The following is a 23061-nucleotide window of genomic DNA, read 5'->3' as shown; positions in this document are numbered from 1 at the left end:
CCGACAGCATTTGTGGGATACACGGCATTCAAGCGATATGACTCCCACAGTTCATCATCCGCATTTCCTGTTGTCTCATTTTTATTTCCTTTTACATACTGCGTGTGTCCTTGCCAATTTTTAGTTTTACACATCCTTGCTATGTGTCCTACTTTTGAACACTTGTAACATGTCTCTCCTTTATACCTGCATTCATGAGCGGCGTGGTTGCTTAGTCCACATCTGTAACAGGGTTGGTGATTTTCTCTTCTCTGTGGTCTGAATTTTCCACTTGTGGTTTTACTTTTCCAATCGCTGGTGGCTGGTTGGTATTTCCATGCACTTTTGCTTGTCTTTTCCTGGTCAATCTTATTTAATGTGGCAGGTTCTTCCATTTTGCTAGCGAACTCCAACGTACTCTTTGATGCCATCTCCATGGACAACGACAGTTCACATGTTTTTTTAAATGTTAGATCTTGCTCCGTGAGTAATCTTCTCTGAATAGCTTCCACTCTCAATCCACAAACAAATCTGTCTCTCATTGCTTCGTCCAATTGGAGACCAAATTCGCAGTGGCTGGATAGCTGCTTCAACGCCACGATATAATCCGACACAGACTCGTTCTCTCTCTGATTCCTCTTTTGAAACTTGAATCGCTCCGCGATCACCAGCGGTTTCGGGTTGTAATGAGATGCTAATCTTCCACTTAGCACCTCATATGAGAGGCTACTAGGCTTCTCTGGTATGCAAAGGTGTTTTAACAATCCGTAAGCCTCTGCACCAATTATAGACAGGAACACGTTGGTTTTTTTACCTTCCTCCACTTCGTTGATGATCATCCATTGCTCAAAACGTTCCAAGTAAGATTCAAAATCTTCTTTAACTGCCTCGTATTCGCCGAGATTTCCCAGGAATCTGGCCATGATGCAGCGCCGCCGTTAGCTTAGCACTCGTGCTAATGCTAGTCTGCAAAGTCACGTTACCTCCTTGTAACGCCTTAATCTCTTCGTCCGAAATTTTTAATCCCTACCGCATGGAAAGGGATCCCATCCTCGTCGCCACTGTAATAACTTTGCAGGTTATATAACTGTTAATATATCCATAACAGTAATAGACGGCGGAGCCCAGGGTAAAACACGTGTAGCTCTTTATTGCCACTCTCCAACAACACACACACACACCAACCGGACACACAACACTACTACTTCCGGGTTACGCTGTGCTACCCCACGGCTCCAGGGGCGTGGTTAAACACTCTTCCATAACCCGAGGCAACTATCATTATCAATATATTACAACGCCAAAATGAACCTGGACGAAGGCGAGTCGGTTCGATTCTCTTGCAAGAAAACCACAGATGATTGTCCCGTCTCTTTTATTTGTGCATGCATTTGGGAATGCCTATTGTTGAACTTAACAATTAAGTTTTATTTTTTGAAGTGGCCTGTGTTTGATTTGTGTGATTTTTTTACATTTGAGTTTTTCTTAAATTGCATTTTATTGAACTTATAAATACGGTTTGCTGATTTGCTTCATGCTTTTTATTAATCCTCTCGAGTAGAATATAATAATTTAAACTACACAAGTAATGTTTGAGTATTTTTATGCATGTGCAGTAAAATATAAGTTAAAAAAAGTACATTCAGGAGGACATGAGTACAGATATTCTTTTATATATCGGGTATTTTTGTTCAAGGAAGAGCCTTTAAAGTTATATACTAAATTGGCTTTTAAGTAGATAAATTTAATAAGTTAATTTTTTTTTACTTTAAAATATTAAAAAAGAACAATGGTAGATAGAACCCCTTTTTAAATCTTTAAAATAAACCGTGCTTTATTCTTTTCTTAAGTGAAACTGAATTAAACTTTTATTCCCCCAAAAAAACCAGTTACACAACTTGGCCACACCTGCAGACATTCTTAACACTCCTTAATCATCACAAACTCATAAGCACATTGATTGCAGAGAACTGCTGTTGTTTTCGGACTCATAACTGCTATGGATGTTTCATTTTAGAAGAAAAGTTTCTGAACGTGGATAACTGACTTCAAAACACAATGTCGGACACGGAAGGTGAGTTAAAGAATACCATGTCAATAAGATGCATCTGGTTGTGTTTTAATTTTGGAGTGTAGGGCTCTGTCTGCAGACAAAAACCAAACAAAAAAACTGAAAAGAAACTCTTATTTGCTTGCTTTTTGTTTTTCTTGGTGGACGTTGTTACCAAATCAAAACAAATTATATCAAGAAAACAATGTTTCTACATTTCAACAGCAAAAATGAACTGTTATTGATTGGTAGTGAACCGGGGGAACTGGAAAAGCAGACTGGCCTTATAGATTCTTTGTTTCTATTATCGTTACACACAAAGCATTTCTGTTTTTCACGGACATATTTGTTAATAATGAAAAAAACATATACACAAATATATATACCAAAAAAAACGTATTTGTTAATAATGATGTAGGTCTCAAATGCATTAAAGTATTACGAAACTCATTTTAAGTATAGTTAAAATTCAGATAGTTGACAAAAAAAGCAATATGTATCTGAAATACAATTTGGTGAGGTTGAATTACAGTTCTGATCTTAAATATTTCTAGTATAGCATTTTGTCAAAACTTCTGAATTTCTATGATTGTATGTCTAGCTACATTCCAACGATCCTAAGAACCGGTTCATGATATAATGGACAAAATGAAACTTAAGTAAACACTTTTCTTTTGCTTTGCAGATTCTTCACCGTTGCCTGAAATACGAGTGGTGATCATTGGTGCTCGAGGGGATGGAAAAAGCTCAGTGGCCAACACCATTCTGACCAAAGAGCGATTCAAGTGCGGCAGGACTCGAACAGCTCAAAGCGAAGCTCGACATGAGATCGTGGAGGGACGGAAGCTGGTGGTTGTTGATGTACCAGGATGGAAGAACTCTCCCTCTCTAAGGGAAATCCCAGAAAGGGACAAGGATCAATTTAAGATGAATCCCTCCAAGTGTCCGCCCGGTCCGCATGCTTTCCTTCTTGTCATAGGCATCGATTCAAGGTTTTCGCCCAAGAAAAAGAATACCCTGCAAGAATATATGAAGTTGCTAGGGGATCGGGTTTGGCAACACACCATTGTGCTCTTCACCTTTGGGGACTATCTGGGCCCAAGGACCATTGAGCAATACATTGAGAGTGAAGGTAAAGCCCTCACATGGGTAATAGAAAAGTGTCACAACAGGTACCACGTGATCAACAACAAAGATAGGAGCAACATAGAGCAGGTCACGACGCTGATAGACAAGATTGATGAGATGGTGAGGGCCAATGATGATCCCGTCTACAGGCCGGACAAACATATCTTCTCAGCCATTAAGAAGAAGCAAGAAGAAATAGCAAAGAGGGCTGTTGAAAGACACAGGAAAGCCTTGGAAAGAAGAGAGCAAATCAAAGCAGAAATTTCAGGTAAGTAGGAAAAAACTGTTTATTTGTAGTTTTTGTTGAAGGTGATTGCAATTTATTCTGCAAATTGTATCATTATTATTATAATTACCATATTTTATCGCACATATGTCGTATTTGAAAAAAAAAAGGATGACTGAATCAAGGGTACGGCTTATATGCGAGCAAATTAGACTTGACATGCACGGAACTGCAAGCTGACAAAGACGATACGTCATAACGCAAGACAATGTCGATACGGTCATTTATTTCTGAATGGAGAAAAGATAAACAGATAAAAGGCTTAACAAAATTTATGAATGAAATTCAAGAAAAAAAAACGTATTTTGCATTAACCTTGAAAAAACTCACGTGCCTGCCATTGCTCGCTCAGGGCGCCGCCATCTTACCTAGGGATGACAAACTAGACCACTACGGACACATTTCCTGGATGTAATGCTCACTTGACTTCCTTTTTGAATTTGTCTACATGCAGGCAACACCCTTTCGGAATGCGCAATCAAGCTATCTATTTAAACAGTATCTCAGAAATACCACGTGCGATGATTTTTCTTAAGAATTTCCCTTCAAAGTAACACATTTGTACTCCCTCCATGAATATGGAGGGGAAATTGTCAATCAGGGGGCGTCTTATACAAGAGAAATTGTAAATTTCAACAATTTTAAGGTAATTTTAAGGATACGGCTTATACGTGAGGCGGCTAATATGCGAGAAAATATGATACTTATATTCTTGTGATAAGTGATTCCGAATACTAAGACTTGAATGAATTTGACAGTGATTTAATTAAACTCATTCAAAAGCATGTTCATGAAGTACCACGGTTGTCTTCGTCCTGTCCCAACTCAACAAAAACAATCTCTTCTTTATTCTAATTATATTAGAAAACCAACCCATCAATACACTTCAGATGGTTCTCCTTGGCAGCCGATTTGTTGGAAAAACCTCCGTAGGCAAAACCATTCTAGGTATCAAAGACTATGAAAACGAAGAACCGACAACATTCTCCTACATCCTCCATGGCACGGCGGACAATACAGAGATTTCAATAGTGGACACACCAGGCTGGAGGAAAGGCTCCCCTGCATCCGACACGCCACAAATGATTAAAGACGAGGTCTTGCACAGCTTATTTAAGTGCAAGACGGAGCCCCAAGTCTTCTTACTGGTGATTGACGCAGATGCCTCGTTCAACCGCAGTCATCTGGATGCAGCCATCAGTCACGTGGAGTTGCTAGGGGGCAGCGTATGGAAACACACGATGGTGGTGTTCACCCGAGGAGACTGGCTGGGGTCACGCAGTATTGAAGAATACATTGAAGCCGAGGGGTGGCCACTGCAATCTCTGGTGGAGCGATGCGGTAACAGGTATCATGTCATGGACAACATGAACGCAGATGATAGCAGTCAGGTTGTAGAGCTACTGGAGAAAATCAAGTTAACTCTGGCGGGGAACAATTTCCAACCGTTTACACCCAATATGAAGATGCTAGAGGAGCTGTTAGAGCGAGAAAAAAAAGTGAAAAAAGATGCTTTGCTGAGAAGCCAAAAGGGTCACCAAGTGCAGAAAGGTAATGAATTACTCTTCAACACGGTCTAAAACAATGGTCTTGTTGTGTAAGTTTTACATTTGTATTCTTATTTTCCTTTGCCAGGTTCTGCCAAAAAGTTGAACGAGGTTCGAATTTTGATACTCGGCGAAAAAATGTCGGGAAAGACAACCGCAGCAAATTGCATCCTTCAGCGCAAAGTGTTCCCCGCTCAACCGAATGACGGGTGTTTGGCTTGGGAGGCCGAGGTTACGGGCAGGAGGGTCACAGTGGTCGACACCCCGGGCTGGCAAGGAGTGGCCGAATGCACCTGGGAAAAGGACAATAAAATCGTCAAAGGTCTGACTCTGAGCCTTCCGGGGTTCCACGCTATTCTGTTGGTGATTTCCTTGGACATGAAATTTAACGAGGTCAATAAGGAAATGCTGGTAGACCACGTGAAGCTCTTTGGAGACAATGTATGGGATCACACAATGGTCCTGTTCAGCAACGTGGACACCTTGGTCGACAGATCCCTCGAAGAATTCATCGAGAGGGAACCCAAAGCGCTTCATTCGTTGATTGACATGTGCGGAAACAGATACCACGGCCTGGACGTCACGGACAAACACAATGCAAGCCAGCACCCTCAGTTATTTGAGAAAATAGAGGCGATGTCAGCAAAAAACCAGGGTCGCCTCTTCCACCCCGACATCAATGACATCCACCAGAGGGTTGCAGAAAAATTCCAGAAGAGGATGCATTATATAATCGGGAGCCAAAAGCTGGAGCTGCATAGAATGTTCAAGCAGAACTTCGTCGACCTGCAACAGGACATCAAGGAGATTGTTCCACTGTCATTGGGTCGGTATACCCATAAATTCCATTATTGATCATTTCAGTATTCCAATATTTTCACCTTTGTTCTTCATTCAAGGTCCAAAGGGAGAAGGCAAGAAGAAATGTATCCTGACTGATATTGAAGCGCAGATTACTCAGATCGACGCCATAATTTTGCAATCATCGAAGCAAGAGCGGAGCAGCATGGGTTTCTTGCCCCCCATCTGTGCGTAAACTATGATTATTTCATTCCAATTGGTATCATTCAAGCTTTTAATTTTGTTCTGCCCTTTGTTTGACTTAATTAAATCCAAGTTCATGAACTTGTTCATATTTTGGCCAAACGTGAACCGAACATGATTAGAATAATAGTTCTTATTGGCACAACCCAGCAATATGAAGAGAGAACATTCCAAAATCTTTTTAAGTAGTATCGAATAATATTAAGCCAACTGATATATTGATTAAAAGCCTGGTTTATAGACGACAAGTGCTCGCAGGCTACTCTAAAATATTGTGTACAACAATAAGTATTTTAAGGGTACTAGCTCACGGAAGCGCAGTATTTTCTTAAGAGAACAACACAACAAATTAATGTGAATAATGGTGAACTTGATTCAAAACTCTTATTTATGAACATGTTGAGTTTGAAATTAATTACTTTAATTAACCTTTCCAAAACTGGGTGTGGCCAAATTTGAATGGTTTTACAGGGCAAGCCTGATTCACAAGTCAGAGTTTAGGCCCATTAATACACACCCATTTATCATGTGAATTATTCCTTGCTGTCTTTTCTTTCTTTCCATACAATAATAGCCTTAACATCCTATCAAACAAATTCTAATATATTATGTTGCTTTTTCATTTGCAGTGAGTGGATCCACCCAATCCATGGATAAAATTCTGCACTGGCTATCGACGAATCCAACAAGCTCAAACTCAGCCTCTAACCTATATCAGTCACAGTCATCGGGCTTCAGCTCTCAGATTAACTTTGGCGAATGAAGGGCCTACATTGCATCAACTGTGTACTAAAAATATTATGCAAATTCAAAAATTAGGACAAGCCAAACAGCAATGCTAGCAAACCGATTGCCCCAATTTTCCATTTATGTCCATTATGAAAAAATATCGCAATTAATCGAAAGTATTCATTCATTCATTCATTTTCTGAACAGCTTTATCCTCACTAGGGTTGCGGGGGGTTCTGGAGCCCATCCCAGCTGACTTCAGGCCATGGGCAGGGATTTTTTTTTACCTAGGTCTACAGTGTCTTGTGTGTCTTGTGTCTGTCTTGCTAGTGCAACCAAGAAATTTCCCAAATGCGGGATGAAATAAAGTTCTAACCTAACCTAAACCTGAATTGGTGGCCAGCCAATTGCAGGGCACGAGGAGACAAACAACCATGGACGCACACACTTAAACCTAGGGAGACTTTGGAGTGTTTAATCAGCATACCGTGCATGTTTTCGGAGTGTGGGATTTCAGAACTATGAGGTTCAAGTGCTAACCACACTCCAGTGTGCCAACCTATATTTGTTTTCATAGCATTTATTTTAAATCTGTTTTACATGCATTCAGAGTGGAAAAACAATTGCGAATTCTAGGAGCCTCCTTGGCTACTTTTTCCTATTTAATTAAAACACTGTGCCCAAATGTATTGGAACATGCTATTATTCACATACTACTGTGATATTCCACTGGATAAAATTATCAGTGGAAATCAATGTGAAATTTGAAATGTTTTTTCATCCAATTTCTGTTGAATGTCAGATAAATTGCCAATATTATTAACTGCTGTGTTTTTAGGTGCAGACTACAGAGCAATGGAGAATAAAGTCCTAATGCGCTTGTTAAATATGCATACCTGTCAACCTCTGCCGATAACTGCCCTTATAAATGATTCTGATTCCCCTTACAAACCCCCCAAAAACCTTACAGACACCGTACGACTCGTACGGTGTTTGTAAGGTTTTTTGGGGGTTTGTAAGGGGAATCAGAATCATTTATAAGGGCAGTTATCGGCAGAGGTTGACAGGTATGAATATGGTTTTATTATATAGTACAGGCATGGGCAAACTACGGCCCACGGGCCACAATACCCTCGTTTCCCCGATAGATGGCACAATAGTCTAGTAAAAGTATGTAAATGTGTATGGGAGCTCAAACCGGAGATTAGTTTGTTATTGGACACATTTCTGAACATTTAACCTTTACTGTGGACATCCTGACACACATGAACGCTCTGAATGTGAAGCTACAATAGAAAAAACAGTTTGTGCATGAAATGTAAGTGTGGAGTATGGAATGTATTCTTATGCTTTTTGTTAGTCAATTGGTTTATTTAGTGTAGTCACTAGAATAGAATTTTGCAAGGCCTAGCGGAAATTTCCGTCCGTGACGCCTATGAGTTAGGGGCGCGTCATCTACCATGACACACCCATTTCTTTGTTCACATTTTCCCGCCTAAAGTTTGTATCTATGTCACATGACCTTTGTCAATAAAACTGGTGGATCTGTTGGAGGCAGGCGGGGAATTCAAACTGGTCAGGCTGGAGGATAGACGCATCTCCTGGCGCTGGCTACTCTGACTCCCTCCTTCAGCTGAAGCTAGATAAAACTCATCACGGCTGACTCTGTGTGCTTCCTCTAATTCAAAGTTATTGAATGTAGATGAATTAGTTCCATCAGTAAGCAAAGTAAACCTTCCGCCTTCAAAACCAAGCTGGTATTTTTTTTCAAGCAAATATCAGACAAGTCATTTGCTCATTTCCCCACACTGGTTGCGTTAAAAGAGGACCCCGCATGTGAAAAAATACAGGAAATCATTGGATGACCTGCATGAGCAATTCTGCCGTCGCTTTTGTGATTTTGGGAAAAATTGACAGCTGGTGTCATGTCCTTTCTCACAAGACAGGTTACACAGGAGTTGCAGTTGGAACTGATTGATATCCAATGTGACAAGTTCAACTCCCTAAACGTTTCGGAGTTTTAGGCTTCATTAAGTGCAGCCAAATTTCCAAACATCCAGAAGATGGCACAGATGATTCTGGTGTTATTTGGCTCTACATATGTGTGTGAACAGACCTTTAGTCTGATGAAAACCAAGAAAGAGACGGAAGCGCAGTATTTTCTTAAGAGAACATCGCAACAGATTAATGTTAATAATGGTGAACTTGATTCAAAAGTCTAAATTATGAACAAGTTCAGTTTGAAATTAATTACTTCTTCATTTAGAAATTTAATCTTTCCAAAACTGGGTGTGGCCAAAGTTGAATGGTTTTACAAGGCAAAGCTGATTACAAGTCAGAGTTGAGGCCCATTAATACACACCCATTTCTCATGTGAAATCTTCCTTGCTGTCTTTTCCTTCTTTCCATACAATACATACATCCTATCAAACAAATTCTAATATATTATGTTGCTTTTTCATTTGCAGTGAGTTATCCCACCCAATCCATGGATAAAATTCTGCACTGGTTATCGATGAATCCAACAAGCTCAAACTCGGCCTCTACACTATATCAGTCACAGTCTTCGGGCTTCAGCTCTCAGATTCACTTTGGCGAGTGAAGGGCCTACATTATATCAACAGTGTACTAAAAATATTATACAAATTCAAAAATTAGGACAATCCAAACAGCAATGCTAGCAAACCGATTGCCCCAATTTTCCATTTATGTCCATCATGAAAAAAGATATCGCAATTGTTAGGGTTATTAGTCTTACATAATTATATATTTGCTTGCAATGAAGAACGCTTTGCTTTACTTAGTTAGACCAAACAACAGGAAGCTCGAATCATCTTAGACTGCTGGAATGCGGAGAAGAACCTTCGGCTCAACATGAACTTCATTTGTTTCGAGAGCAAAAACTTCTATTGACTTCTCACACCTGTTTTCCCACCCCTCTCTTGAGAGCTGAGATGTCCATTGTAACTTGGGTCCTTGAAGCTAATAAACAGGAAAAAGATGCGTGTAACGCCAGAATGAACCTGGACGAAGGCGAGTCGGTTCGATTCTCTCTTGCAAGAAAACCACAGATGATTGTCCCGTCTCTTTTATTTGTGCATGCATTTGGGAATGCCTATTGGTGAACGTAACAGTTAAGTTTTATTTTTTTAAATGGCCTGTGTTTGATTTGTGTGATTTTTTTAAATTTGAGTTTTTCTTAAATTGCATCATATTGAAACTTGTAAATACGTTTTTCTGATTTGCTTCATGCTTTTTATCAATCCTCCCGAGTAGAATATAATAATTTAAACTAGACAAGTAATGTTTGAGTATTTTTATGCATGTGCTGTAAAATATAAGTTAAAAAAAAGTACATTCAGGAGGACATGAGTACAGATATTCTTTTATAAAACGCGGGTATTTTTGTTCAAGGAAGAGCCTTTAAAGTTATATAATAAAATGGCTTTTAAGTAGATAAATTCAATAAGTTAATTTTTTTTAGTTTAAAATATTTTAAAAAAGAACAATGGTAGATAGAACCCCTTTTTAAATCTTTAAAATAAACCGTGCTTTATTCTTTTCTTAAGTGAAACTGAATTAAACTTTTATTCCCCCCAAAAAACCAGTTCCACAACTTGGCCACACCTGCAGACATTCTTAACACTCCTTAATCATCACAAAATCATAAGCACATTGATTGCAGAGCACGGCTGTTGTTTTCAGACTCATAACTGCTATGGATGTTTCATTTTAGAAGAAAAGTTTCTGAATGTGGATACCTGACTACAAAACACAATGTTGGACATGAAAGGTGAGTTAAAGAATACCATGTCAATAAGATGCATCTGGTTGTGTTTTAATTTTGGAGTGTACGGCTCTGTCTGCAGACAAAAACCAAATAAAAAAAACAGAAAAGAAACTCTTATTTGCTTGCTTTTTGTTTTTCTTGGTGGACGTTGTTACCAAATCAAAACAAATTCTATCAAGAAAACAATGTTTCTACATTTCAACAGCAAAAAAATAACTGTTATTGACTGGTAGTGAACCGGGGGGAACTGGAAAAGCAGACTGGCCTTATAGATTCTTTGTTTCTATTATCGTTACACACAAAGCATTTCTGTTTTTCACGGACATATTTGTTAATAATGAAAAAAACACATACACAAATATATATACAAAAAAAACCGTATTTGTTAATAATGATATAGGTCTCAAATGCATTAAATTATTACGAAACTCATTTTACAGTAGTTAAAATTCAGATTGTTGACAAAAAAGCAATATGTATCTGAAATACAATTTGGTGAAGTCGAATCACACCTGAGTTCTGATCTTAAATATTTCTAGTATAGAATTTTGTCAAAACTTCCTGATTTCTACGATCGTACGTCTAGCTACATTCCAACGATCCTAAAAACCGGTCCATGATACAATGGACAAAATGAAACTTTAGTAAGCACTTTTCTTTTGCTTTGCAGATTCTTCACCGTTGCCTGAAATACGAGTGGTGATCATTGGTGCTGAAAGGGATGGAAAAAGCTCCGTTGCCAACACCATTCTGACTAAAGAGCGATTCGAGTGTGGCAGGACTCGAACAGCTCAAAGCGAAGCTCGACATGAGATTGTGGATGGACGGAAGCTGGTGGTTGTTGACGTACCAGGATGGAATTACTCTCCCTCTCGCGGGAAAATCCCAGAATGGGACAAGGATTATTTTAAGATGAATCCCTCCAAGTGTCCGCCCGGTCCGCATGCTTTCCTTCTTGTCATAGCCGTCGATTCAAGGTTTTCGTCCGAGAAAAAGAATACCCTGCAAGAATATATGAAGTTGCTAGGGGATCAAGTTTGGCAACACACCATTGTGCTCTTCACCTTTGGGGACTATCTGGGCCCAAAGACCATTGAGCAATACATTGAGAGTCAAGGTGAAGCACTCAAATGGGTAATAGAAAAGTGTCACAACAGGTACCACGTGATCAACAACAAAGACAGGAGCAACATAACGCAGGTCATGACGCTGATAGACAAGATTGATGAGATGGTGAGGGCCAATGATGATCCCGTCTACAGGCTGGACAACCATATCTTCTCAGCCATTAAGAAGAAGCAAGAAGAAATAGAAAAGAGGGCTGTTGAAAGACACAGGCAAGCCTTGGAAATAAGAGAGCAAATCAAAGCCAAAATTTCAGGTAAGTAGGAAAAAACTGTTGATTCGTAGTTTTTGTTGAAGGTGATTGCAATTTATTCGGCAAATTGTATCATTATTATTATAATTACCGTATTTTCTCGCACATACGCCGTGTTTGTCACGCAAAAAAATGATGACAATCGAGTGTACGGCTTATATGCGAGCAAATTAGACTTGACATGCACGAAACTGCAAGGTGACAACGACGAAATGCCATAATGCAAGACAATGTTGATACGGTCATTTATTTAAAAATGGAGAAAAGATAAATTAATAAGACAAAATTTATTTTGACATCTATGAATGAAATTCAAGAAAGAAACATATTTTGCATAAAATGGGAAAAAACTCACTTACTTGTGCCTGCCATTGCTCGCTCAGGAAGCCGCCATCTTACCTAGGGATGACAAACTAGACCGCTACGGACACACTTCCTGGATGTAATGCTCACTTGACTTCCTTTTTGAATTTGTCTACATGCAGGCAACCCCCGTTCCGGAATGCGCAATCCAGCAGACGATCCTTTCGATTGATACGTTGTCTCAGAAATCCCACGTGCGATGATTTTTCTTAAGATTTTCCCTTCAAAGTAACACATTTGTACTCCCTCCATGAATATGGAGGGGAACATTGTGAATCAGGGGGCGTCTTATACAAGAGAAATTGTAAAATTCAACGATTTTAAGGCAATTTTAAGGATAGGGCTTATACGCGGAAGCGGCTAATATGCGAGAAATTATGATACTTATATTCTTATGATAAGTGATTCTGAATACTAAGACTTGAATGAATTTGACAGTCATTTAAAGAAACTCATTCAATAGCATGTTCATGAAGTACCACGGTTGTCTTCGTCCTGTCCCAACGCAACAAAAACAATCTCTTCTTTTTTCTAAATATATTAGAAAACCAACCCATCAATACACTTCAGATGGTTCTCCTTGGCAGCCGATTTGTTGGAAAAACCTCCGTAGGCAAAACCATTCTAGGTATCAAAGACTATGAATATGAACCGACAACATTCTCCTACATCCTCCATGGCACGGCGGACAATACAGAGATTGCAATAGTGGACACACCAGGCTGGACGAAAGGCTTCCCTGCATCCGACACGCCACAAATGATTAAAGACGAGGTCTTGCACAGCTTATTTAAGTGCCAGACGGAGCCCCACGTCTTCTTACTGGTGATTGACGCAGATGCCTCGTTCAACCGCAGTCATCTGGGTGCAGCCATCAGTCACGTGGAGTTGCTAGGGGGCAGCGTATGGAAACACACGATGGTGGTGTTCACCCGAGGAGACTGGCTGGGGTCACGCAGTATTGAAGAATACATTGAAGGCGAGGGGGGGGCGCTGCAATCTCTGGTGGAGCGATGCGGTAACAGGTATCACATCATGGACAACATGAACGCAGATGATAACAGTCAGGTTGTAGAGCTACTGGAGAAAATCAAGCTTACTCTGGCGGGGAACAATTTCCAACCGTTCACATCCAATAAGAAGATGCTAGAGGAGCTGATGGAGAGAGAAGAGAATGTGAAAAAAGCTGCTTTGCTGAGAAACCAAAAGGGTCACCGAGTGCAGGAAGGTAATGAATTACTCTTCAACAAGGTCTAAAAACAATGGTCTTGTTGTGTAAGCTTTACATTTGTACTCTTATTTTCCTTGGCCAGGTTCTGCCAAAAAGTTGAACGAGGTTCGAATTTTGATACTCGGCGAAAAAATGTCGGGAAAGACAACCGCAGCAAATTGCATCCTTCAGCGCAAAGTGTTCCCCGCTCAACCGAATGACGGGTGTTTGGCTTCGGAGACCGAGGTTGCGGGCAGGAGGGTCACAGTGGTCGACACCCCGGGCTGGCAAGGAGTGGCCGAATGCACCTGGGAAAAGGACAAGGAACTCGTCAACGGTTTGACACTGAGCACTCCGGGGTTCCACGCTATTCTGTTCGTGATTTCCTTGGACATGAAATTTAACGAGGTCAATAAGGAAATGCTGGTAGACCACGTGGAGCTCTTTGGAGACAATGTATGGGATCACACAATGGTCCTGTTCATTAACGTGGACACCTTGGTCGTCAGATCCCTCGAAGAATTCATCGAGTGGGAACCCGAAGCGCTTCATTCGTTGATTGACATGTGCGGAAACAGATACCACTGCCTAGATGTCACGGACAAAGACAATGTAAGCCAGCACACGCAGTTATTTGACAAAATAGAGGCGATGTCAGCAAAAAACCAGGGTCGCCTCTTCCACCCCGACATCAATGACATCCACCAGAGGGTTGAGGAAAAATTCCAGAAGAGGAAAATCCAAGAAAGGATGCAACATATTGAGCAGTGGTTCAGGAGGCGAGAGCTGCGGCTGCATAGAATATACAAGGAGGACCTCTTCGACCTACAACAGGACATCAAGGAGATTTTTCCACTGTTATTGGGTCGGTATACCCATAAATTCCATTATTGACCATTTGAGTATTCCAATATTTTCACCTTTGTTCTTCATTCAAGGTTCAAAGGGAAAAGGCAAGATGGAATGTATCCTGAATGATATTGAAGAGCAGATTAGTCAGATCGACGCCATAATTTTGCAGTCATCGAAAAACGAGTGGAGCAGCTTGGGTTTCTTGCCCCCCTCCTGTGCGTAAACTATGATTATTTCATTCCAATTGGTATCATTCAAGCTTTCAATTTTGTTCTGCCCTTTGTTTGACTTAATTAAATCCAAGTTCATGAACTTTTCGGATTTTGGCCAAACATGAACCGAACATGGTTAGAATAATAGTTCTTATTGGCACAACCCAGCAATATGAAGAGATAACATTCCGAAATCTTTTTAAGTTGTATCGAATAATATTAAGCCAACTGATATATTGATTAAAAGCCTGGTTTATAGACGACAAGTGCTCGCAGGCTACTCTAAAATATTGTGTACAACAATAAGTATTTTAAGGGTACTAGCTCACGGAAGCGCAGTATTTTCTTAAGAGAACAACGCAACGAATTAATGTGAATAATGGTGAACTTGATTCAAAAGTCTAAATTATGAACAAGTTGAGTTTGAGATTAATTACTTCTTCATTTAGAAAATTAATCTTTCCAAAACTGGGTGTGGCCAAAGTTGAATGGTTTTACAAGGCAAAGCTGATTACAAGTCAGAGTTGAGGCCCCTTAATACACACCCATTTCTCATGTGAAATCTTCCTTGCTGTCTTTTCTTTCTTTCCATACAATACATACATCCTATCAAACAGATTCTAATATATTATGTTGCTTTTTCATTTGCAGTGAGTGGATCCACCCAATCCATGGATGAAATTCAGCACTGGCTATCGATGTATCCAACAATCTCAAACTCAGCCTCTGACAATATAAGCCAGCACCCGCAGTTATTTGAGAAAATAGAGGCGATGTCAGCAAAAAACCAGGGTCCCCTCTTCCACCCCGACATCAATGACATCCACCAGGGGGTCGCGGAAAAATTCCAGAAGAGGACAATCCAAGAAACAATGCAACATATAATCAGGAGCCGAGAGCTGGAGCTGCATAGGATGTTCAAGGAGAAGCTCGTCGACCTGCAACAGGACATCAAGGAGACTGTTTCACTGTCATTGGGTCAGTATACCCATATATTCCATTATTGATCAATTCAGTATTCCAATATTTTCACCTTTTTTCTTCATTCAAGGTCCAAAGGGAAAAGGCAAGGAGAAATGTATCCTGACTGATATTGAAGAGCAGATTAGTCAGATCGACACCATAATTTTGCAATCATCGAAGCAAGAGCGGAGCAGCATGGAAATTATGCCCAACTGTGCGTAAACTATGATTATTTCATTCCAATTGGTATCATTCAAGCTTTTAATTTTGTTCTGCCCTTTGTTTGACTTAATTAAATCCAAGTTCATGAACTTGTTCATATTTTGGCCAAACGTGAATAGTTCTTATTGGCACAACCCAGCAATATGAAGAGATAACATTCTGAAATCTTTTTAAGTAGTATCGAATAATATTAAGCCGACTGATATATTGATTTAAAGCCTGGTTTATAGACTACAAGTGCTCGCAGGCTACTCTAAAATATTGTGTACAACAATAAGTATTTTAAGGGTACTAGCTCATGGAAGCACAGTATTTTCTTAAGAGAACAACGCAACGAATTAATGTTAATAATAGTGAACTTGATTCAAAAGTCTAAATTATGAACAAGTTGAGTTTGAAATTAATTACTTTAATTAACCTTTCCAAAACTGGGTGTGGCCAAATTTGAATGGTTTTACAGGGCAAGCCTGATTTACAAGTCAGAGTTTAGACCCATTAATACACACCCATTTATCATGTGAATTCTTCCTTGCTGTCTTTTCTTTCTTTCCATACAATAATAGCCTTAACATCCTACCTAACAGATTCTAATATATGATGCTTTTTCATTTGCAGTGAGTGGATCCACCATATCCATGGATAAAATTCTGCACTGGCTATCGATGAATCCAACAAGCTCAAACTCGGCCTCTAACCTATATCAGTCACAGTCATCGGGCTTCAGCTCTCAGATTAACTTTGGCGAATGAAGGGCCTACATTGCATCAACTGTGTACTAAAAATATTATGCAAATTCAAAAATTAGGACAATCCAAACAGCAATGCTAGCAAACCGATTGCCCCAATTTTCCATTTATGTCCATTATGAAAAAATATCGCAATTAATCGAAAGTATTCATTCATTCATTTTCTGAACAGCTTTATCCTCACTAGGGTTGCGGGGGGTTCTGGAGCCCATCCCAGCTGACTTCAGGCCATGGGCAGGGATTTTTTTTTACCTATGTCTACAGTGTCTTGTGTGTCTTGTGTCTGTCTTGCTAGTGCAACCAAGACATTTCCCAAATACGGGATGTAATAAAGTACTAACCTAACCTAACCCTGAATTGGTGGCCAGCCAATCGCAGGTCACGAGGAGACAAACAACTATGCACACACACTTAAACCGAGGGACACTTTGGAGTGTTTAATCAGCATACCGTGCATGTTTTTGAAGTGTGGGATCTCAGAACTATGAGGCCCAAGTGCTAACCACACTCCAGTGTGCCAACCTATATTTGTTTTGATAGCATTTACTTTAAATGTGTTTTCTATGCATTCAGAGTGGAAAAACAATTGCAAATTCTAGGAGCCTCCTTGGCTACTTTTTCCAATTTAATTAAAACACTGCGTCCAAATGTATTGGTCAATGCTAATATTCACATACTACTGTGATATCCCACTGGATAAAATTATCAGTGGAAATCAATGTGAACTCATTTGGAGTACCCGGAGAAAAACCACGCAGGCCCGGGGAGAACATGAAAACTCCACACTGGTAGACAGACCTGGATTTGAACCCAGGACTCCCACTGTAGGGCTGATGCGCTAACCACTCATCCACCGGGCCGCCTAAATGTTTGATATAAATGTATGTAAATCCTAAATGTAAATGTTTCCCCTCTTGGATTGTTGTTATTTAGATATGAGAATATATTTCCAATTGTTTTTGTCTTGATTTGAGTGCGCAAACTTTAGATATTGGCGCTATATAGCGGCATCATCAATTTTGATTGCATTTGCGTCGTATTTTTTTTAATATATATATATATATATATATTACTGATCACTGTGATTTAGTATTTGGATGCCAAAGATATATATATATATATATATATATATATATATATATATATATATATATATATATATATATATATAGTATGTATGCCTCTATTTATCTTTCATTTCTATAATCAGGCGTCATTTTACCTACCTAAAGAAGCTACAAGAAGGTGTAGAAATGCCGCCACACCTGAAATACAGGAAGATTATTTTTTATCATGACACACGCAAGCAGAATCTTTTGCACAAACTAGTTGTCACTAAGGGAACACCCGGAAATTTCTTGCACAAAACACACACTATTTTTAGGGTAACACATTGCTTAAAGTCTAAATTTAAAGCAGGACAAGGCTCATTTAAAATTCAAATACTTATATATGACCACTGTACATTCTCGATGATACTACTATGTATTTACGATACATTTACCATAGAAATTGTTCAACCAAAATAATCAGGTGATCCATTCATTGTCATTTCTTTCAATGGCATTCAATACATTTTTATTCACTTACCAAGCCATGAAGGGATGAGGATCATATTCATTCTGCTCCGAGTTTGGAGTCTTTTAACAAACAAAATGTTGAAAAATTGGGAGAATCGTAATTCAGTAAAAATATATATTTGTGTTTTTCAAACTCACGCGCCTTATTTTTTGTGAGTGATGATACAGAACATGTAGCAATGACAGGGAACTGTTCGAGTAGCAAGAGATGGTCAGGCTGATTGGACACTCTAACTTGCCCCTAGGTATGTGTGAGCGTGAATGGTTGTTTGTCTCCTTGTGCCCTGTGATTGGCTGGCCACCCATTCAGGGTGTCCTCCGCCTCTGGCCTGAAGTCAGCTGGGATAGGCTCCAGCACCCCTGCGACCCTAATGAGGATGAAGCGGTTCAGAAAATGAGATTTTTTATATGTATATATATTTATATATATATTTATATATATATTTACATATATATATATATATATATATATATATATATATATATATATATATATATATATATATATATGTATATATATAATATAGATAACATTATGTATATAATCTATTTTTCAACATTTAACGCATTGCTTATTAATAAAAATAAAAATGTTACTTTTTAAATTTATTTTTCATTAAATAATTGATGCCTGGGACTTTTTCACATTTACTCAAAACTTTATTTAACGTGCATACCTGTCAACCTCTGCCGATAACTGCCCTTATAAATGATTATGATTCCCCTTACAAACCCCCCAAAAAACTTACAAACACCGTACGACGCGTACGGTGTTTGTAAGTTTTTTGGGGGGTTTGTAAGGGGAATCATAATCATTTATAAGGGCAGTTATCGGCAGAGGTTGACAGGTATGAAGTGTAACATGAGCAATGTCGTATGTGATTCCACAGTAATTGTTTGTTTTCAAAAGCTAACAACTATGACAGAGTTGACCACCTGAATGAAATCATCGGGATTGGTACCAATTCTGAGTTGATCATTCGATTCAGGTGTGGTAGATGAGGAAGGACCGGAGTTGCCCACCCCTGAAATATGACATTTAACCGTTATAATTTTTACACATTCACGGTAAACAAACAAACAAACACAAAAAGTAATGTTTCATTTTTTTACTAGTTGTACAATAACAAATAACGACAACTAATTTCATTTTTTTGTCTTTTGACCGAGTGTAAATGGATATTATTTATTGTCCGTTTTTGGAGAGAGAAAAAAGGAGGATTTAAAATCTTTATTTTAGTCATTTAATTCAATTTAACGCTCATAATCTCCCGCAGGTAACTCCTCCCACCCTACCTCCCTTCCGCCTTCAACCATCCCCTCCCTCCATCCCCTCGAATCCCTCCCATCCCTCCCCCCCTTTCCCATCCAGTTTCCCACAATCCATAGGTTTTCTTCCGGGAAGCTTTCATACGCTAATGGAATGCCTTGCAAGACCATTGTTTTTTTCCCCCTAGACTGAGGAAGAATAACACGAGAGCGGCCGTCAGAGGCAGAAAAAAGAAGGTGCAAGGGAGACGGCCAGCTGCTGCAGCCATGGCCGCAAAAGAGATCGCCGTTTTCGGCTTCGCAACTGTGAACAAGGACATCACAGGTGGGTCTTCTTGTGGTTCTCCTTCCCCTCCCCTTGCGGACTCGAACCAGGCATCGTCCGCACCCCCTTTTCCTCCAAACACACGCAGTTCGTTCGTTACGCCTGACGTCTTTTTTTTTGCATCCATGTGCCGATGAGAAAACGTGGTGCGTATGATAACGTGCATCTTGTTTAAGGGGAAAAAATCAAGATACTATGAAGGCAATTTACTGGATTTCCACATGAATACATGAATTTAATTCTTTTTCTAACATCCAGTGTGTGAAAAGATGGGAGGGCGTGCTCCAAGGCAGATGTTCAATGCATCTTGTCAGCAATAATCGTTGCAAGGCCAACGAGTTTTTAGTCGCATTTTATTTTGGAGGGGGATCTCACAATTTTTGTTGCTTTATTAATTACTCGGTGGTGCTGGGGCTGTGTTAATTACTCCTAATGGCTCTTGGAGTCGTGCTGTGATGATTGAATGGAGCATCACTTCATTCAATTCAACCTCCCGGCCCAAAGTGTGTGGACTGTTCTGAAGTGTGTGGGAACCGAGACTTCCTGTAGTCCTGCACAAGGTCATCAAAAAAAAACCTGTTGGGTCTAATGGGGCAACATTTCAGTTGAATATTTTTCTCATTAACACGATAGACAGCTAATCTGTTTTAACTCGGAGGGGTGTCCTTGAACGTTCACAAATCAATGGACATCCATTTGGACTGGGAGGTTTGGCAGGATTGTGACTTGGATTTCCTGGCTGGGCACGACTCAAGAGGTCTAGAATTGTATTTACCGTATTTTCTCGCATATTAGCCACCTCCGCGTATAAGCCGTACCCTTAAAATTGCCGTAAAATCTTTGAATTTTACAATTTCTCTCGTATAAGACGGCCCCTGATTCCCAATTTTCACCTCCATATTCTTGGTTTTCATAGGGAGCACGAATGTGGTACAGACGCTCCCCTACTTACGAACATTCGAGTTACGAACAACGGTACATACGAACATGTCTGCGCATAGTTTTTTTCCCCCCTTCCCATCCTTCCTATCTCCAGTGCGCAAAGAACAGTTTTATCATTAAATATCTCGTGCATCCATTATTCAATATGGTTGGTGAAAAGCGAAAGGCTTCTAGTGAGGGTGGTAGTGCAAGGAAGAGGCAAGCCATTTCATTTGAAACGAAAGTGGCAATAATAAAGAAGCTTGATGCGGGTGAGAAAATGGTGAGCGTTGCACGGGCATACAACTTGAATCGTTCGACGATCGTTCGTTAAATGTTTTTTTTCAGTACAAACCAATGCAGGTTACTTATACAAGCCTTAAACATACAAATGGACTTATATAAACCTTCAATATACTTATATAGGCCTTAAACATAAATTATAATACAAAATATAGCACTGAATCAACTTACGAACAAATTCAACTTATGAACAATCGCTCGGAACCTAACTCGTTCGTAAGTAGGGGAGCGTCTGTACTTTGAAGGAAAAATCTTGAGAAAAATGTGATGGTCTAGTTTGTCATCCCTAGGTAAGATGGTGGCACCCATGAGTTTTTTTCTCATTTTATGCTTTTTTTTCCGTTTTATTTATAGACGTCAAAATCAATTTTGTTTAGCGTTTTATCTGTTTATCTTTTCTCTATTTTGAAATAAATGACCGTATCGGCCGAATTGTCTTGCATTATGGCGTTTCGTCTTTGTCGCCTTGCAGTTTCGAACATGTTGTCTTTTTATGCGCATATAAGCCGTACCATCGATTGAGTCAGCATTTTTTTTGCGACAAATACGGCGTATATGCGAGAAAACACTGTAATTTCCGTTTCCCTGAAGCCTACAAATAGTAAATTTAAGAGGTAATGGTTGTACATTTACTGTGTCCAAGTTCATGATACTGCATAAAACAGCCTAAACTATGCATCTGTGCTTTTGTGAAAAAAATAAACAATTATTTATAAACAAATGGATGATGATGATGGATGGAGTGATAAATAAAAGCATTTCAATAAAGTAAATAGCCCAGATTTTATTTTCTTTCAATTAGTGACATTTTCGCTTGTCTCTTTCTTATACAGAAAGCATCAGGAAAATCATCGAGAAATCTTCCATCAAATTTATTTGCGGAATTAAGCTCGACACCAAGAGTGGTAAAACAGAAGACCGAATTCTGGTAAGTTGAAGCCCTCTTTCCTCATACTTGTAATAGTCACTGTGGTAAGATCGCTTGTTTTGGGGTGGCTGAGGCCACTGCATGTGCTTGTTATTCATTTTAATGATTTAATATATAATAGTCTTATCTTTTTGTGTGTATGTTTTGGTATACACTGGCACCTTGAGATACGAGCTTAATGCGTTCCGGGACTGAGCTCGTATGTCGATTTTCTCGTAACTCAAACGAACGTTTCCCATAAAAATGAAATAAAAACAAATTAATTCATTCCAACCCTCTGAAAAAATCACCAAAAACAGGATATTGGATTGGAAAAGCATTTTCATTTATTCTAATTCGCCATCTATTAACAAAGTAACAAATAACTAGTGGTTTAATGCAACGCACTAGTAACATAACATAAACAAATTTAAATGAACTTGGATTACGATGCAGACACACTCAAAAATAAGTTTAATCTCACCTAACACTAAACTAAATTCAAATTTTGTTTTAAATTTTGATACATTTCTTCTTCCGGGTTGGCTCTGAAAAAAACACTAAAAACAGGATATTGGATTGGAAAAACATTTTTATTTGTTCTAATTTGACATCTATTAACAAAGTAACAAACAACTAGTGGTTTAATAGTACTGAAATGTGTTTAATAGTACTAAAATTAGACAGATTTCGCAGAGGGGCGAGAGAGACTTTTTGCACGGCCACGTGCTCGTAACATAACATAAACAAATTTAAATGAACTTGGATTACGATGCAGACACACTCAAAAATAAGTTTAATCTAACCTTACACATAACTTAATTCAAATTTTGTTTGACATTTTGATACCTTTCTTCTCCCGGGTTGGCTCTATTGGCCCCGCCTCCACCCTGACTTTCAGATGCAACCTATCGAGGGTTGTTTGCTTTTGTATTCCCTTCAAAATATTCCCAAAATGATGCACACAAATGTCCTCACAATAGGATAACGCATGACCACTTGCCAACAAGAAGTAGTATATACTCCTCTCCTATTAGCGATCGATCCGCCATTCGCACTGACTAACGGGGAAAAAAAAACACTGAAAAAATGCAACGCTCCGCCCAGTGCTCGTAGAGACATTACACGAGGGAGTTGCGATGGGAAAGACATTGGCCATGATGTTCTTATGAGCAGCCTCTCGCGTCCACTGTCTGCTCGTATATCAAAATTTGTCTCGTATCTCAAGATAAATATCTGCTCAAAATTTTACTCGTA

At 39.3% G+C, this 23061-nt stretch overlaps 3 protein-coding genes across 7 annotated transcripts in view; all 3 read left to right on the top strand.

The window, feature by feature from the left end:
- Positions 1–2037: 2037 nt before the first annotated feature.
- Positions 2038–6797, top strand: LOC144079058 (GTPase IMAP family member 8-like). Its single transcript, XM_077607595.1, has 6 exons — positions 2038–2053; positions 2715–3425; positions 4308–4994; positions 5079–5816; positions 5890–6018; positions 6664–6797. The coding sequence occupies exons 1-6, from the start codon at positions 2038–2040 to the stop codon at positions 6795–6797; spliced, it is 2415 nt and encodes an 804-aa protein (XP_077463721.1).
- A 3624-nt stretch (positions 6798–10421) lies between these two features.
- On the top strand, positions 10422–18040 carry LOC144079376 (GTPase IMAP family member 8-like). The gene is made up of 8 exons (XM_077608109.1): positions 10422–10556; positions 11224–11934; positions 12839–13522; positions 13608–14369; positions 14443–14571; positions 15220–15546; positions 15620–15745; positions 16369–18040. Exons 1-8 carry the CDS (start codon positions 10541–10543, stop codon positions 16500–16502), a joined length of 2889 nt encoding a protein of 962 aa, XP_077464235.1. The 5' UTR covers positions 10422–10540; the 3' UTR covers positions 16503–18040.
- An 869-nt stretch (positions 18041–18909) lies between these two features.
- The window catches only part of LOC144079108 (capping protein, Arp2/3 and myosin-I linker protein 3-like), a 45399-nt gene continuing 41247 nt past the window's right edge, over positions 18910–23061 (top strand). For all 5 annotated transcript variants that reach the window (XR_013301419.1, XR_013301420.1, XM_077607662.1 and 2 more), the window contains exons 1-2: positions 18910–19673; positions 21731–21825. Coding sequence is in view for 3 of the 5 variants with exons in the window: in XM_077607662.1 (XP_077463788.1) it covers positions 19616–19673; positions 21731–21825 (153 nt within the window). In the remaining 2 variants the exon portion in view is untranslated. The remainder of the gene's footprint in view (positions 19674–21730; positions 21826–23061) is intronic.

This window comes from Stigmatopora argus, chromosome 8, assembly GCF_051989625.1.
Source record: "Stigmatopora argus isolate UIUO_Sarg chromosome 8, RoL_Sarg_1.0, whole genome shotgun sequence".
Taxonomy (NCBI): Eukaryota; Metazoa; Chordata; class Actinopteri; order Syngnathiformes; family Syngnathidae; genus Stigmatopora; species Stigmatopora argus.
Note: the sequence above shows the minus strand (reverse complement) of the source record. Positions and strands in the feature narration are given on the sequence as shown.

Coding starts and splice junctions, on each gene's coding strand:
- LOC144079058 (XM_077607595.1), top strand. Junction 4,995..5,078: donor GGGTCACCAAGTGCAGAAAG/GTAATGAATTAC, acceptor TTCCTTTGCCAG/GTTCTGCCAAAAAGTTGAAC. Junction 5,817..5,889: donor GATTGTTCCACTGTCATTGG/GTCGGTATACCC, acceptor TCTTCATTCAAG/GTCCAAAGGGAGAAGGCAAG.
- LOC144079376 (XM_077608109.1), top strand. Junction 11,935..12,838: donor AATCAAAGCCAAAATTTCAG/GTAAGTAGGAAA, acceptor TAAATATATTAG/AAAACCAACCCATCAATACA. Junction 15,547..15,619: donor GACTGTTTCACTGTCATTGG/GTCAGTATACCC, acceptor TCTTCATTCAAG/GTCCAAAGGGAAAAGGCAAG.